The sequence below is a fragment of the Wasmannia auropunctata genome, unplaced genomic scaffold (assembly GCF_000956235.1).
Source record: "Wasmannia auropunctata unplaced genomic scaffold, wasmannia.A_1.0 LD336031.1, whole genome shotgun sequence".
NCBI classification, from domain to species: domain Eukaryota; kingdom Metazoa; phylum Arthropoda; class Insecta; order Hymenoptera; family Formicidae; genus Wasmannia; species Wasmannia auropunctata.
In genome coordinates this window covers 680,309-698,163 of record NW_012026859.1, presented here as the reverse complement: position 1 = coordinate 698,163, position 17,855 = coordinate 680,309, and the positions used below count along the sequence as shown (strand labels likewise).

The 17,855-nt window shown below is 45.7% G+C and overlaps 1 protein-coding gene across 1 annotated transcript in view; it reads left to right on the top strand.

Annotated features, from left to right (window-relative positions):
• Positions 1-17,198, top strand: part of LOC105452489 (cadherin-89D) — a 20,704-nt gene extending 3,506 nt beyond the window's left edge. Inside the window, exons 2-21 of the mRNA XM_011693618.1 lie at positions 3,934-4,064; positions 4,144-4,299; positions 5,360-5,468; positions 5,873-6,075; positions 6,297-6,425; positions 6,870-7,827; positions 8,419-8,577; positions 8,832-9,009; positions 9,482-9,743; positions 9,862-10,156; positions 10,543-12,239; positions 12,629-12,841; positions 13,088-13,176; positions 13,238-13,321; positions 13,401-13,469; positions 13,800-14,003; positions 14,409-14,609; positions 15,240-15,404; positions 16,005-16,357; positions 16,548-17,198. Of these exons, the coding sequence (XP_011691920.1) occupies positions 3,934-4,064; positions 4,144-4,299; positions 5,360-5,468; positions 5,873-6,075; positions 6,297-6,425; positions 6,870-7,827; positions 8,419-8,577; positions 8,832-9,009; positions 9,482-9,743; positions 9,862-10,156; positions 10,543-12,239; positions 12,629-12,841; positions 13,088-13,176; positions 13,238-13,321; positions 13,401-13,469; positions 13,800-14,003; positions 14,409-14,609; positions 15,240-15,404; positions 16,005-16,357; positions 16,548-16,579 (5,687 nt within the window). The 3' untranslated portion in view covers positions 16,580-17,198. The remainder of the gene's footprint in view (positions 1-3,933; positions 4,065-4,143; positions 4,300-5,359; positions 5,469-5,872; positions 6,076-6,296; positions 6,426-6,869; positions 7,828-8,418; positions 8,578-8,831; positions 9,010-9,481; positions 9,744-9,861; positions 10,157-10,542; positions 12,240-12,628; positions 12,842-13,087; positions 13,177-13,237; positions 13,322-13,400; positions 13,470-13,799; positions 14,004-14,408; positions 14,610-15,239; positions 15,405-16,004; positions 16,358-16,547) is intronic.
• Positions 17,199-17,855: the final 657 nt, after the last annotated feature.

The following is a 17,855-nucleotide window of genomic DNA, read 5'->3' as shown; positions in this document are numbered from 1 at the left end:
ATGTGTGTGTGTGTGTGTGTGTGTGTGTGTGTGTGTGTGTGTGTGTGTGTGTGTGCCGAGCGCTCGCTCGCGATTTTCTTGGCCCGGTCGCCTTTCAAAAGTAATCCCCCTCTCGCATCGACTCGAGGAATAGACGCGGAGGAAGTGAGAGATAGCTAGATAGAGATTGGGAGAGAAAGAGGGAAGAGCGGAAGAGAGAAAGAGGGAGAGAGACGCGATTCCCGCGAAGTGATTCCTTTAAAACGTTTGCAATCCTTTTGGAAAGTGAAGCTTCGAGAGATTCAATGCTGACCGCAAACATGTACTATCTAACTTACATAGTTCGAGATAAATACTTTCACGTCAATTACGCCGTTAAGAAGCTAGTTAAAAGTTAACAACTATTACGCGAGTTAACAAAGTACTAGCGTAATTATCAATGTAATTCTATAATTGCAAGTGAGTACTATATACAAATATGAAGCAATATATAATATACAACTACGTAATGCTACAATAGAAGAGTAATATAAGAACAGATTTAAATGAAAACAAAAAAAAATATATTTTCTTTCTTATACAAGTTGTAATGTTATTACTATAACATGAGCGAGGTTTATAAGATTATATAGATTTTATGATAGAAATCTTCTCTCTCTCTCTTTCTCTCGATATCAACTCATACCACTTATAATCGCTCAAGCAGTGCTCGCATTAAATTTCTTGGGATCGCATTATTCACGCGTATTACGCACGTAATCTGTCAGCATTTGAATCAGAAAGTGGCAAGCGAATAGAAGTGTGCCCGGGTACACCGCGGCACGTTCGCACCTCGCAAGAAAACGCCTCGATCGCGGCGTCGCCTGAGACGGCTAGAAAGTGCAAAGTTATTTTTAACCGACGTCTACGACGTCGATGATAATTAGACGTAAGTTTCGCAATTAGTTCCGCCACGTAAGCAAATTCCCAATTAAGGCATAACCGATCCGCGTCCGACGTGACAACGCGCTATCAGCGCGCCGCCGCAAAACCATCGAGGGTATTAAGGACCGGAAGTAAGACGCGCGGACGTAATCGACGCGCGTGTCGATGCGATTAAAGTGGAGCGGTGCATGATGCCTGCACCGCGCTTCTTTTTTTCCTTACCAAGTACAAACGCTACGCGAAAAACGTAGGCGAAGGTCTACCGGCAGATCTATGCGTGTATATAAGATCTCGCTCGTGTCCGAAATTAAAACTTCCGCGCGAGATACTTGTGACAAATCGTTGCGAAAGTATACACACAGCACACATAGGAAACCTCAGTCAGTCGCACGCGCTGACGAGAAAAAAGTAACGGGGGGTCCGCGACGGCGCGGGTATAGGTACGCATGAGCGCGCGTCCACCTCGTAATCGGAGTACGTTACATTCACTGTGCGATAAGGTGAAAGTCTGACGTGATAAGTGCGAACGCGCCGGCCACCTGTGCACCACGGTCTAACTGTGAGACGCTCAGAAGCGGCAACGAAATGTCTCGCGGGATCGGCACTTGTCGTCGCCGCCGTGAAAGACCGAGCTTTAAAGCGAGAGGATAACTAATGATAGCCGGGGGAGAGGGGGTTAACCCGCCGCGACATAAATAGGGCAGAATAACAATGCATCAAGACCCCGAACTCACCTTCGAGTGGATTGAGATTTATGAGATCGGGATGCGATAATGTTATGCGCAAGAAACCCTAACGCGACTCGGCTTTTCTCGCATCCGTTGTACAGAGCGGATCAAAAGATGAGAGCGACGAATGCGAGAAGTTTGCCAGAGCTTTATTACGAACTTTCCTCTCTTCTTCGGCTTCGTAAAGTAAATCATCTGTATAAACGTTTGCCGTACTGATTTCGATTTGGCAGATAGTGCTCGCAAATAGAATCTATAGTAACCGGATTCTCTCTCTTCGGATTTTTAGAAAAAAGAGACTGGTATTTGAAGATACATACGTTATGTGTTTTACTAATTATTATTTACCGCGTGTAATTAGCGTCTTATAAATGCAATTAACTGTTATAAAAATAATATTAGGAAATTTCGTACACGTTCATTCGCAATATCGACGATGACTTGATCTTTTGATACATTCTGTATATTTCTGTGAGTTTCCTGTGAGATTGCATACACAGAACGGGGAAGTGTTTAACATCGCGCAATTGCCCAGTAGTCGGGAGTGCCGCGGAAAAAGCGCTCGAGAGACAAGGATGAAATGATGATCCGCGCGCGCGTGCGGTTACGTTGGTAGCGCGATTATAAAGATACCGAGATCTCGAAAACGAATCGTCGACCTGTGACGTTTTTACGAGGGTGGGAGGTGAAGATAAAGTCACGCCGTTCGGCGAGGGAGCTGTAGATGTATTTTAACACGAGACGCGAGAAGGTGCACGAAATCGTCTGACGAGAAATCTCGTGAAAATATCGTGGGCGGCACATCGCCTGCTTCGTCCGAGTTGAATCTGATCGGCTGAACGATCGCAGCCCAGAATAAATTGAGATAGGATCAAGACGCGCGGGCTTCCTTCGTTCGCCAGATAACGTGGCGCGCGCGCGCGCACGCGAGCGCCCCGCTATCCGTCTCTCGATCCGTTCCCTTTCGCAGTCGGAAGCGATGTTTCACTCTCGCGTCCAGATTATGCTGGATAATTAGTCGGTCGTGTTACCCGCCTGGATTTCAGCGCGTACGCAACAATAGTGTAAAGCCGGAGGATCGTTTACGTGCCACGCACGTCGGTTTCGAATGACGAAACGTACGGCAGATCTGGGAATCTCTTTATCTGAGATAAAGATACAAAATATGAAATAATACCGCTCGTATAACGGTTTTACTCGACTCGCTTTCGTGTAATTATTTCAAGCGCTTGTACTGTGAAAGTAGCAAAAAACTATATATTCTGTAAGTCTTGAATCAAAAGTACGATAGAAAATTATAAGTTTAACCTTCAATTCGATTGGGAATTGATTTTTCCCTAGAAACAGGTGTATCGATAGACACTGATAGTGTTTGAATTGTAAGCTATTATAAAGTTATAAGCATAAAATTTTGTCGGCGACTTGATGGTTTTATTCCGACCATTTTCACAACAAGAGGCTCGCATGATGTTCCTGTTACTGATCCTCTTCCTAACATTTTCCGTGCATGAAGTACTTATCTACCTGATATACTATGCAAGCTAGAGAAGGTCCATTATTTAAGTGTCACGGAGAAATTTAATCGTAAGGAAAGTTTGCGTTTTTTTGAAGTATTTATTTAGATATATTTCACGTAAATGGTGCATTAACATGATAGGTAAAATATTTACAGTCTTAAATTTGTTACCGTTCTTAAACTTTTTTAATATATAACTTTGACTTGTTCTTTGATTACAATTAAAAAGTAACATCTTTCAATTTTTTAATCATAAAAAAAATAATATGTAAACATATACAGATATCATCGAAGAATCTCTATATATTTTTCTGCATAGAATTTGAACTTTTATTTGCAAGACACAACTTCACTTGGAAATTCCAAAATAAATTTTATTTTGGCTGCATATATCGATCTTCCCTTGTCATAAACTTCGAAAGTAAATTGAGGAGAAGCAAAGTCTGTCGGCAAGTAGGCGGAAATTGACGCAAAACCGAAGCGAAGGCAAACAACGCTGTTTATATCGTATCATATTCGACATTGTATTCGACACGGCGATGCCTGGCAGAGAGAAATAAAAGAAATTGAAGTAAAACTAACTCGATTACTTCTATTCTGTTGGAGGAGAGTACACCGGCACATTCTTATTCCCGCCGATGCGTAACAGTGTATTTCGCGAGTACTCCGCTCTCTGCATTTTAATTCCGGCGAGCATCCCGCTACCTGCTCTCGCGTACGCTTTTTAATCAATTTACATACGTGCAAGCTTAATATGGCGTTTTCCCCCTCCCTCTTCTTGTTCAGGATGCCAGTTTTATCCCGTCGGAGAGTATCTGAAATTCGTGAGGGTACCGGAGAATCTGGCAACAGGGGCCGAAATTCTTTCACTGGAAGCACATCCGAGAACTCGACTCGCCATCTCGCCGGTCGACAAGGTACGCCACAATCTCCGCATAATGATCTATTTATCTGGAGCGACGCGAGAAGAAAAAAAAATATATAAATCTCTCGTAGGAAGAAGACGCCGGCTTCTTCGCTTACAGGGAGACGAACGAGACGCACGTTTCCCTGATTCTGGCGCAATCCCTGGAGGATCTGGTGGACGCGGAGTCGCCGAGGAACCTATTAAAATTTCGAGTCTCCTGCGACTCGGGCACCGGTGACTCGCTGGTAAAGACACGAAACTGTAATATCGTTCTCTCTTCGGTTGGTCGTTGACCCGGCGATTCGCAGGATATCAAATTCGAGATACGCGGTGACCGCGCCGAGTGCCGACCGATAATTCATAAATCGTGTTCCATTCGTGTCGCCGGCGGTTGTCGTTCGTTGCACTTTTGAAAGATTGTCGTAAGCGCGCGAATGTTTTTTTTTTTTTTTTCTTTCGACTTTCGGTCCGATCCGAGCGTGTAATTAGAGCGTGCGTGAACCGGTTCAATTGCGAGAAAAGAACGAATGAACGGGGCGAATTTACCGGTTTCAAGCTCTTTTGCGCGTGGTAATAAGCGTTTTATGTAACGACTCCCGCGCGCGGAATACCGGAGCGGGCAAGAGTCGTTAATGCACGCAACGCGCGGCACACGCTTAATAGTCCCCCTAAATGTCGGTCGGGCGGGGGTTTTCGTTCACGGGTATTTACCGATTTACCGAACGCGTCGGCGCGGGCGCGCAAATCGGTGCACGCAAATCGTTTCTCTCGGCGCGGTCCACTTTTTAATAATTCAGCGTCCGATTTACTTGCTTTCGAAGATACTCGGCCGCGACGAGCGTATAAACGCGCGAGGGAACGAGCGGAAAGTGGCGATCAATAGCGCGCCACGATCTTGCTGATCTGCCGTACACTATTTACTCGACTTGATTACCGACGATTACGGCTTTCGCGTGAACGGTCGCGCGCTAGATCTCCTGCTTAACTCGCCATCCACGTCGAATATGTACGCGTCTAAACGCCATTCCGCGGACTGTACCTCGCGGACCGCTTGACTACCGCGGAGAGACTACCGTGTTTCTTTTTTCTTGAGAAACGATCCTCTTTCATTTCCCAAACGCGATAGCATCGCGTTTTATGACCCGCGTCCGTAAAACGAGCTCTGAGACGCTGAATTGTGCCGTCGCATAATTCAGCATGGATTAGAGACGGCGAGCGAGCGACCGACCGACCGAGGAGAAGGAGGTGGAGAACCGATCGGGTGCAGCCACCGAGTGTGACTTATGCTCTGCCGTTTATGCTCAGGTATCGTCGCATTTGTCGGTGACGATCTACGTGGAGGATATAAACGATCACGCGCCACAGTTTGTCGATGCGCCTTATCACGTGACGGTGGACGAGCTTACGCCAGTCGGTGAGATATTAGATCCACACCAGCGGGTACCATAAATCGCGCGGCGCTTGCCGCACCTGAGTGCCGCACATATAATTAATATTATTCCCGGCCCTCCTTTTGCATATATATACGTATGCATATTACGTCCACGTAATCCACGATCGCGGAAATAAAATGTTACTTGACGCTGTTGCACGGTCCGCTGCACGTCAAACGCGCTTTTAGAGCTCTGACATTCTATATTTCCCGTTCCATCCCCCACCCCCTACTAGATATTTTTCCGAGGCGTATAGACGTGCAGTTTCGCCATATCAAATGCCATTCCTCCAAATTCCGTCCCTGTGAATCGCGAAGCGACTTTTCTCTCAGATCTCGGAAAAGTTCACGGCGCGGCGTATAAAGATTCGAAAATGAAATCGCAGGTGTGACGATATTTCGGGGGATTCACGCGCTGGATGGCGACAAGCCGAACACGCCGAACAGCGACGTCTATTACGCTATCGTGAAGGGGAACGAGCAAGGCAAATTCTCTCTCGAGTCCGGGCACAGGACCGCCCTGATACTGCGGAAGCCGGTCGACTACGACAGCGGAGATCGCGAATTCACCCTGGTTATTACGGCGACCGTGAGTGACGTACCCGTAAACGCGGCATATAATACAGTTTTTTTCTCTCCCTTCTGCAGCTTCTGTATAAGAATCTTGTTCCGCTGAATATGAAAAGTTAAATGACCGTCGCGCTCTGCGACAGTCGACATATTGCAAGAAATTGCAATTCAGCAATGAATGACAAACCGGATTGGTTTGCAATAGTAATTCTTGACGTAACACATGACGCAATTCCGTAGGATCGCGGCGTCCCCGCCAGAAGCACGAACAGCACCGTGAAGGTAACCGTGGTGGACAACGATGATCTCGATCCGAAATTCACGCGGGACATCTACAAGGCGAAAATTTACGAATTTTATCCTATGCCGGTACGATTAAAAAAATTATTCTGACACATATAATGCGCGACGTGTATTTCAAGAACTATCCGATTATCTCAAATGTTTTCAAGATTTAAAGATAATAAATATCTCATATATAAATATATTATACTTACAATTAGATGTGGATAAATATACTTATTACACTTAAAATTCTAAATTAAATTTGAATGAGATCTTATTTTTTAGAGATCGAATTATTAATATATACTTAAAATTGATAATTGAAAAAATTAAAACTAACGAATATTCGACGAATTTTTTTCGAGTTTGACCTTTGATGAAATTTTTTAATAAAGATAATATTATATTTATAAAGAAAATCATAACAGTATTTCTCAGACACCTTACGAAGTTGCATATATTAATAATTATTTTAATTTAATAACCATTTAAAAAAATTCTGAACTGTGGTATATTTTACTTTCGCAGGACTATCCAATCTTCACAGAGATCAACTTCACCAATCCGATCCACGCGGCCGATCGCGATCGGGACATAAACGTGCCGGTGCGATACGACATAATATCCGGCAACGAGAGGGGTTTCTTCCATCTCGATCCGAAGAACGGTTCGCTGTTCCTGAAACGCGCGATCGATCTCGACGCCGAGCGGAGCTTGCCGGGCAATACGTTCAATCTCCAGATTCACGCGTCGCAGGTGGACAACCCGTTGAAAATGACCGTCGCGCGAGTCGAGGTGGAAGTGCTGGATCTGAACGACAATCTGCCGCAGTTCGAGGTTGATCTCTACAACATCAGCATCGTGGAGAATCTGCCGAACGGCTTCAGCGTGCTGCAGGTGGTCGCGCGCGACAAGGATCAGGGCGAGAACGGGGAATTTGATTATCAGCTGGAGGATCTGTCGGGCGCCTTCTCCGTAGATCCGCAGTCCGGCTGGCTCACCGTGAAGGATCAGACGGTCCTGGACCGCGAGAAGCGCGATCATCTGAAGATGAAGGTCTACGCCGTCGAGCACAGGCCGAGCGTCGTCGTGACGAGCGACGGATCGAAGGGCTCTTCCGTGGACGTCGAGATCACCCTTCTCGACGCCAACGACAACAATCCCATCTTCGTGCCGGGCAATCTTTACGAGCTCGTGGCGAGGAGCGACGTGAAGGTCGGCACCGTGCTGGGTCAGGTGCACGCGGTGGACGACGATCTGGGCCCGAATGGACTGGTCCGCTACCGACTGCAGAAACCTGGCAACTCCACCCTCCGGAAACCGCCGTTCTTGGTGGACGAGAGCACGGGGCTGATCACGGTGTCGGAGAGCCCGATACTCGAAGGTAGACACGCGATCTTCGTGGAAGCGGCCGATCAGCCGGCGAATCCCAGCGAGAGAAGATTCTCTTTAGCGGTCGTCACGGTGGATGTCTTCCGAGCGGACGGTGAGTCTGAGTGAGCAACTTGAGAACAGCGGCGGGGATTTAACGGACGAACGCGATCTAATTAAAATTTATAATTGAAAGATATAATTATGAGAGCTTTATTCGAAATTGAATAAAAATAAGCATTAAAAAAGGCCAAAGACGAGTGAGATACAGATGTCAGTTAATAAAAAAATAATTTTTAATATACAAGTCATATACAAATCGCTTTATTTATATATGACTTGAATATTTAAAAAAAATTTTTTTATTAACTGATCTGTATCTCGCTCGTCTTTGGTCTTTTATCCTGACTTTTTTATTGTACATTGTTTACAATAACGAGCTAGTCATTTATTTAAAAATAAGCATCATTGCTCGAGTAGAAACAACAGCTAACGTAATAAGGCAAAACTTTCAAATACGAATTTTTCCACTGTTTAACAATGTAATTACTATTTTTCTTTAAAGATCAAATAAGTAACTTAAATGGTCTCTAAGGAGCTTTTTCACGGCGTTAAATCCGTCCCGTCGTCCGATATATATTTTCACTTGGTAATGTCCGTAGACTTTCACCGAGACGTTATTCGAAATATTTCGTGGGCTTTGCAGGTCCAAATTCATGGGAGCCAGATTTCGTCGGCGCGCCCTACGAGTTCTGGGTCGGCACGAACGTGCCCGTAGGTACCAGTGTCGGGCAGATTCGCCTAAACGACGCTGTTAAAACTAACGACCTTATCTACGATCTTCTGCACGGTTACGAGGATGGAGGTACGTATATACGTGACATCGACGTGGTGCCCGTCGCGTTAATTAATCCATACCCCTCGCGGGAATTAAAAGCTACACGCGTCGCGACTTCTTAACGGTCTAATAAACCCCTCCCCAGCTCGCGCTGGGGGTATCCCCAGGTGTGCCCTAATTTCAATACGCCTCCGCGGCCGGAAACACGCGATGCGCAAAATGCCTATATTATTCATGCAAATGCGTAACACATGCTGCATACATATACGATGGGATTTCAGTTCCATTTGCCGTGGAGGAGCGCTCGGGTACAATAACGGTCGTCGAGGAGATCGAGCGCTTCGACCGTTCCATATACGACTTCGAGGCGGTCGTCAGCGACGAGAGGGAGCTAATGCTGATCACGAACGTTTCGATCCACGTGGTGGATCCGAACGACAACCGGGGTATCTTTACGAAGTGAGTGAAACTTTACAGCGCTCTAACTTGCACTTAAATGTCTCGTGACATTTCCGACGAGGCGAAAACCAAGCGAAATGCATGGCCAGCACATATATGGCACGCACGTGAAATCCCCATTTGCGTTTTCCTAATTATTTATTCAGAGGCGAATTAACGTCTGATTGATTGATTTATCGGCTATTAAATAACTGTCAAATAAATTACTAGTAATTGTCAAATCACGTTGGCAAATCGTGTTGTTTTCCACAAAATATAAGTCTTTGCGTTTTCGCTGTTAAGTAATATTCTTTGCGAGTCTGTGCCTCGCCGCATCCCCTAATGTCTCTCTTTCTCTCTCTTTCTCTCTCTCATGAGATCGATACGCCAGATTTGCCGACTGACTTCGCCGAACGCGTTGAAAGGTCAAAGGTCCCGCGACTTGGGTGGATACCCATTTGCTTATTCAAAAGTCGATGACCGTTGATTGCAGGGGAACGACCACCGCTCCGCTGGCTTTCCATGTGAAGGAGAATGTTCCCGGCGCATTGATCGGCCAAGTGCTTCCGCACAATGGCACAACGGCGGCTACGTCCGGCACTCAGTTCCTTATCGTCAATCAGCAGGACGTGCCCGATATCGCCATTATGGACGATGGTTCTCTCTACGCGCCTCGCGGTTTGGATCGCGAGACGAGGGAGAACTACAGTATCACCGTGATCGCCGAGAGTTTGCGCGGCGTGGGCGTGTTCCAGGTAGGTTTATCAATCGAGCGAATACGAGAACCGCGATCCGTTACGCGCCCGTATTTGTTCGCTCGGTCGTTTCTAATCGTCGGATTTACGATCCTGACGATCCTCCTCCCCTCCCCAGGTGCGAATAGTCGTGGACGACGAGAACGATCACGCGCCGGAATTCACGTTGTCCGCTTACGAAGGCCGGATTATGGAGAACAGTCCTGCGGGAACGGAAGTTACTCTGACAAATCCGATTGCGGCGAGCGATAAAGACGAGGGCGAAAATCGGGACTTTACGTTTGCATTGCGCGGCGACGGTAGCAGCCTGTTCAGGATAGATCCGATAACGGGCCAAGTTTACTTCGAGGGCAGGACCTTGGATCGCGAGACAAGGGCGAACTACGAATTCCAAGTTACCGCCACTGACAGCGGTAAGTCCTCTGTTAATCCGTATTTCCATTTTACGTCCAAACATAGCTATTTATTTAATACAGATTTAGCGCACGGAAAGAACGATTTTGCTGGATTCAGATCTGAAAATAATTTTTGTTATACAATCAAAATAATTTTGTTGGAAAGTTAAAAATACTTATCATTTTTTACTTTCCAACAAAATTATTTTGATGATTCAACAAGAATTATTTTCAGATCTGTATTTAGCAACATTTTTAGACCTTCCAGCAAAATCGTTCTTTCCGTGCGCGGATAATTTTTCTAATGTTTTTTGTGCTTTATGGAAGCAGCTAATTATTGAAACAGCTTTTAAAAATTTGAGACGATTGGAAAATAATCAATTATTTGTTCGTTTCTCGAATAGGTGGACTGCAATCGGAGAGCACTTTGAAAATAACGGCGCTCGACGAGAATGACAACTCTCCGAAGTTCATACGGATGGTAGTCCTGCCGGATCAGGGGGTGCGCGTGTCGTATGATCCGAGCGACGACACGTCTGGCGAGAGGGACGAGATAGGAAATGTGGGACCCGACGATTCGGTAGACAGCGGACGGCGCTCGCCGTTACTGCTGGTGCCGGAGAACACGACGATTGGCGTGCCGATAATACGTCTGCTGGCGGACGACAAGGACGAGGGCGCGAACGCGGCGATAACGTACAGTTTAGGAAACGAGACGACCACGAGCGGGGTCCGATCGCGTCGTTATGACGCGACCAGCCGCCGTTACTTCCATCTGGATCCGCGCACGGCCGAGATATCGGTCGCCCGGAGCCTACCGTCGGAGAAGAACATCCGACTGTTCGTCTTGGCGAGGGACTCGGACGGTCTTGCGGACAACATCACCGTCCGGATCCACGTGACGGACGTAAACGACCACGCGCCGGTCTTCGACAAGTCCTGGTACACCTTCGACGTGGCCGAGGGCATTTACTCCGATCACGTTGTCGGCTCGGTACAAGCGTTCGACGCCGATTTCGGCGAGAACGCCAATCTCAACTACGAGCTGGTCACCAGCCACGAGGATTCGAAACGAAGCGGCAACGCGTCGCGATCGTTCGAGGTAGATCCGTACGAGGGGGTGATACGGGTGAGCGGGACTCTTGATCGCGAGAGGGCTATGACTCACCGTCTCCTCGTGATCGCTCGCGATCAGGGCTCACCGAGTCTGAGCTCCTCCGTGGAGGTGGAGATAAATGTGCTGGACGTGAACGACAACGCGCCGACGTTCCACGGCTACGACGAGCTGGAGGAGGGCGATCAATTGCCGGTCTACCGGGTCTCCGTCCTGGAGAGCAGTCCGATCGGCACGCAAATTACCAAGGTATACGCAAACGATAGCGATTTCGCCGGCAACGGGAACGGACTGATCCTATTCGATCTGAGCTATCAGGATCACGCGGACAAACAGTATTTCGCGGTGGACAGCAAGGAGGGCGTCATCACGACCATCGCCAGGCTCGACTACGAGACCAAGCGCAATCATCGTTTGATCGTCACGGCGAGCGACCTCGGCTCGCCGATCAGTCTGACCTCGTCGGCCGTGGTCCTCGTCACGGTGCTGAACGTCGACGACGACGATGAGGAGGCGGACAACGAGGTGCACAAGATGCCGACCTTCCGGCATCGATATTACGAAGTGGAGGTCGACGAGAACGCTTCCGTGCCGTTGCTGATCGCGCAGCTCGATCTCACCGACGATCGCCATGGTGATTACATAAGATACAGCGTCGCGGCTGACGGTACCGACGGCAGGGAGCACTTCTCAATCGATCCCAAGAACGGCTCGCTGTACCTGATGACGGAGATCGATCGGGAGGCCAGAGATCGATACGAGGTGAAGGTCAGAGTCGACCGACTGAAGCTCGGCCGCGGCATGCCGGTGATGATCTACCCGGTCGTCGGTGAGAGGCTCAACGGACTCGCGCCTAACGAAGCCAGAGTGGTCGTCAGAGTGAAGGACGTGAACGACAACGCGCCCAGATTCAAGACAAAGGACAGGCCGATTCTCGCCGTCATACCTACCACTGCTCATTACGGTTACGAGGTCGTCAAAGTGGAGGTACGTATACGCGCGCACGTGGACGCGAGTCAAAGCGAGCTCGTTTTAATCCATTTTGGTTTTTACACCCATCCCCCGTCTCCCGCACCTTCCCCTCCACCTTCTCGCATCCGTCCTTGACGTCTCTTTACCCTTTCGGATTTTATTTAATTTTCTAAAGTGGCTTCTCATGGTAAATTCCTTTGTCGCCTCTCTATATAGACCATTTCGTTAATTGCGATGTAACTCGAAATTAATGCTAATGAAACAAGTAACACATGCATCCGCAGTGTTGTATCTGAAATAAAATTTTCGTAATAATAAAAAATCCTGAGTGGAAGATTTGAGACGCTTCAAAAATCAGCTATCAGCTTTATTGTTAGTATTTTGGAATTTATTTGGATCCGCAGGCCGAGGATCCGGATCTGGAGATAAATGGTGAGATACGCTACCAAATTCTTGGCCGGGAGGACGCCCCGCGTTTCGCCATTGACCCACTCAGCGGTCAAGTGCGATCGGTGGCGAGTTTTGGCCGCGACGCCGGTCGCGTCTTCGGTTTCGACGTCAAGGCCACTGACAGACAGGGCGCCGAGAACGGGCGTAGCAGTATCGCCAATGTCTTTGTAAGCTACATACACACACACACACACACACACATAAACACACACTCCCACACGTACTTCTCACACACGCGGTGTATCTTAATTACTCGCCGTTAGAGATAGCGCACGGGTTAATTTCCTCGCGGGGAAATGGGATGTTTCAAAAGGCGGAAACCTCCCCTGGCCCCTCCCCCTCTCATTTCACTCGGCGCCAACCTTGACAGTTTATTCTGCCATCCGGTGTGTATCGCGCTTTTAAACCCGTAGGTGTACGTGTTGGACGATCAGAAGCAAGTAGTCATGGTCATGGGTCGGAAGCCTATCGAGATCGAGCCGGAGCTCGACAACATCACTGTGTAAGTTCTGCTCTCGCGTTATCGCAGCGAGCACAGCGACATTTACGAAATTGTCTTTCAGCGCGTTGCAGAATGTCACGGGCTTGGACGTGCGGGTGAGGAAGCTGGAGCCCCACATCGAGAAGAACTTGATCGACGCGGCCTCGTAAGTGATTTGTCCAAATAAGCTAGTGATCAAATTGACGATTGACGGTTGCCCGTTTATTCTTTGAATTATTTTTCAGTACCGATATTTACCTGTACGCGATCGATCCACATCTGAATGTTATGGTAGACATGGAAACCTTGCACAGGTGACAAATTGCATTATTATCGACCGTAAAAGTTATTTCTGATTCGTTCTCTTTGTGTTTATCTAGCACAACTTTTATTAATTAATTTGGAATTGATTTTTACAATTTAACCTACCACTCTAAATTAATCATTGAAAGTTTAATTAATATTTTATGTGAAGTTTCAATTTAGTTATTTTTTAATCATACTTGGTATCCAGATATTGTCACAAATCTGATCTTTTAATTAATACCCATGCACATGACTTTTTATTCTTTAATCATATTTGGTATCCAAATATTGTAACAAATCTGATCTTTTAATGAATACCTGTCCGCGTGACTTTTTAGCGTTTTTAATACCAAGAAAGCGGACATAAAACGCGAATTGGACGAATATCGCGTACTGGAGATCGCTGGTAACGCTCCGCGTAGGAGTAGCCAGCGTTACCTGCTGTCCACCCTCGAAGTGGGCGTCGTGGTACTCGGCTGCGTCGTCTTCGTAGGTGCCCTCGTGACCGCCCTATGCGTTACCTGCGTTCGTCGCAACAAACGGTACGCGAAATATGGTATTGCTCGCTCGCCATCTCGTCTAAGGTCGACACAACGCTCATCCGCGGTGCCATACTAATTCTTGGAACACATGTTGGCTAGAGGGTCTCATCATTTTCTTTTCTCTTCTCTCACACACTTTCGCATACCGTCGAACAATCGAACTATTTATCTATATTAACACAATCATTAACATATATTCTATTATTCTATCTAAATCCATGGCCGCTTGATTGTACAAAAAAAAAGATTCAGGAATGAAATAACTGAATGGGGGATCGAATCGCTTCGGTGTCTTGTCTCTCTTGGTACTTAATTGGCATCGGCCCGTTTGTGAACGCCGATTTTTTTTATCATCGTGCACAAAGTGCGCTCTCTGAAACGGGAGTCTCGAATTCCAATCGTTAGTCGTAGACGACGAGACAACGCCATGTTCTCGACGGTTGGCCCGGTCGGATTTGCTCTGACGGATCCCGCCGGCACTTTGCAAAAGCCGCCGCTCTTTCCCACCTTCGTCGACGGCCTCCATTACGACCCCGAGCCCTTCTGCGCCGAGATGCCCAGGCGACAGAGCATGTGCGAGCACGGCAATTGCGTCCGCTTTCACACGTAAGTCCGACCTGATTAAAGATTATCAGATAGCGAGGAAATTTTGTGTGGCCTTAGCAGATTGTTTACGGTAATCTTTTTATGACGTAGAAATATTGTACTTAAAAATACGTAGTGAATCTAATTACTATATGCTAATTTTACAAGATTATATTCTGTATAAACTCTATTTTTTATTTTCTATCTCAAAATCTATATAAACTTTCTTCGTTATCTACAGTACAATAACATCTGACAGATCAACGATTTCGAATGAGTTCTTTATTAATATAAAGTCCATTTATATTTTATAAAGAAGATACGTTTAATAATTTATATTTAATAAAGAAGACCCCGTTCACAATTCGTATTTGCAAGAAATCTGCAAGAAATTCATTATATATTACAAATAGGTCCATCGATGCGCTCAATAATTGTAACTTTGGATAAACTGGGATAAACTATCATTTTCATATTTTTAATAAAAGTCAGATTTTTCGAAAATATGCTGATGTCAGGAACATGAAATTGGAGTGTGTTATGTAATCGGTATAGCCAAAGGCTCGCACAGACTTGCCTCTATGCCATGTAGTATCGGGAAATTTCTGAGTACCTTACGACATAGACGCCACTGCCACGGGCTATTTCCAGGATGGGCGGGGGTGGAAAACACGCGGTGAGGACGACGGGTACGTTGAAAGGCCTCGAGGCATCTGCGACATCCCTGCATTCCAGCGGTCAGGACTCTGGTATCGTAGCGCGCGCCTCTTGTCACTGCAGTCACTCGTCCAGCCCTTCCAGCGGCGAGAGCAGCAAGTAAGTTGGGTTTCTAAATACAGATTCTCTCGTCTTTAATTGAATTTCCTCGAAAGCTCAAATCTACTTACACCGTGTCGAATTTGACAAACGCGTTGCGTTATGTCGAAGAAAAATAATAAATTGTAGCAACGTTATTATAGATGGAATAATTTTGACTTATTAATAATTATAAATATATATTTTTATTCATAATTATAAAAGATAAAAAAATATATAATTAAAATTAATCATTATTAACAGAAATATATATGAAAAACAAAGAATACAATTACTGTATGTATGTTTAAATAATATACTTTAATCGCTGTGTGACGGATAGTTTTGCCGGTCTCCATGTAACGTGTATACATCCGTGCGCAATTGTCCCACCAATCAATTTAACTGAAGAGTCACACATTCCATTTTTAAAGAGTCAAAGAAAAGTTATTTGTAATTTTAAAAACATTTTATTTATAATAAAATTTCGTCCCTCAAGGATAGAATCATTAATAAGTTTTAGTGGCCAACATTTATGTTCGAATAAAAGCAAAGATAAAAGGGTCTCATACTTCTCACCCTCCTCCCCCTGTGGCAAATTTTTCTTCTATTTTCTTTTAGCGGGTACGAAGACTCGCTCAAGTCTCTTCAGCGTCGCGAGAGATGCAATGACGTCTCGCGTAGCAGCCACGACACCTCCAGCGTGGTCGGGAGACGTGCGGCGGCGAAACGGCGGCAGCGGTTCCACTCCTTTTCGAACGTCGAGTCCGTTTACACCCACGAGATGAACCTGCAGCGGGAGCAGCAGCAGCAGCAGCCGCACTGTTGCATCGGCACCGAGAAGAGACGGAAGGCGGAGCACCGCCGTGCTCATTCCGAGGCGGAGAACAATATCACCGAGACGGTGATACACGAACACCCGGGCACGGAGATATCGTTAGCGAGCTCCCTGCCGAACACAGCGACTATTCACGGTAGGTCCATATCGGAGGAAAACAGAAAGTGCTACGGGAAGCGCTACTGATAAACGGATGAGGAACGAATACGAATAATTTTGGTGGTTGCAAAATAAAAGAAAAATGATATAAAAATCTCACTGTCGTGTATTTAGACTTAATGCAGTAACGATAATTTGACAAAATTGAACAGATAATCAATTCGCAGGTACACCAAGAACTAGCCACATGCTCTACTAGCAGCGTCGATTTGTAAAAGAAGGAGAACTTCCCAGGGGCACCGAAAGACACAGCATACCGCGAATGATTTTATTCGACAACTCAACGTTTCCCTGTTGCAATTTCGCGTATAAATTGCTGTTGTTACGTCGCGTGCTCACGGCGTGTCATCTCGTTGCCAAAGTATTCGTTGTCACAAACCTCGGAGAATCATTCATTTCTGTAAATACACGGCATCGTCTTTGGTATTCGATCTTCCATGTTCTTTCCGACTAATCGAGATAGATTGTAGGTAACGGCGCAGCGGCAATTTTTGCTTGTAAGATTATTTATCGCGCTAATATAGTAACGTGAGATGCAAATGTTTATGTATAATATTAATATACTGTATATTAAGTATAATTTCGTTGTAGATTATGTACAGATACATTTTGCGATAAGTCCATTTTGCGGCGGATTATTACCTTGTTAACTTGAGATTTATTTAATATGTGTAATATGTACGTTTGTGTAAAATGTAACAAAGTGTAACATACATGTAATTTATGTCTTAATCTAGCTATCGTGTGTCTTATTAGATAATACAGCGTAAAATGTTTTAATTTAAATATAATAAATTTTATCTTTGCTTTTATTCTAACATAAATGTTGGCCACTAAAACTCATTAATGATTCTATCCTTGAGGGACGAAAATTTTATTATAAATAAAATATTTTTAAAATTACAAATAACTTTTCTTTGGCTCTTTAAAAATGGAATGTGTGACTCTTCAGTTGTAAAACCTATTTGAGTGTTCACTTGATTTCAGCATTGTACGAGATTTTTCGAAATTAAACTGTAATTTAATTAACATTTTGTGTGCTATAATTACAGCTTTTTTAATGGATTTGTAATAGCTGCTGCGCATTCACGGACGCAATCACGGGCCGTCGTCAAACCTGACCTTCGGAGACTCGTCAACGCCGATATCCCGCAATTCCTCTCAAAGTCCTTCCCGACGTCTGAGGAATCTCTCGCCTCTTAATTAAATCAGCGTGGGTGTTTTAATTACGCTAAATCGGCGCGCAGGCGCGTTATTAATTCCTCTTTAGAGAGAGAGAGAGATCGGAAGAACGCCGGGGTAAATTATTGATAATACTGCCAGCGCGAGCAAAGTCGTTTTTGATCGCCTTTTTATTGCGATTTACTGGCAGATGATGGACGATTGTCTATCTGTATCCGTTTTTAAAACGGCGCAACAAGAACTGCTTTCCCTTCGCCTTTCGCGGCAAAGAACAACAACCAATACCATTTACG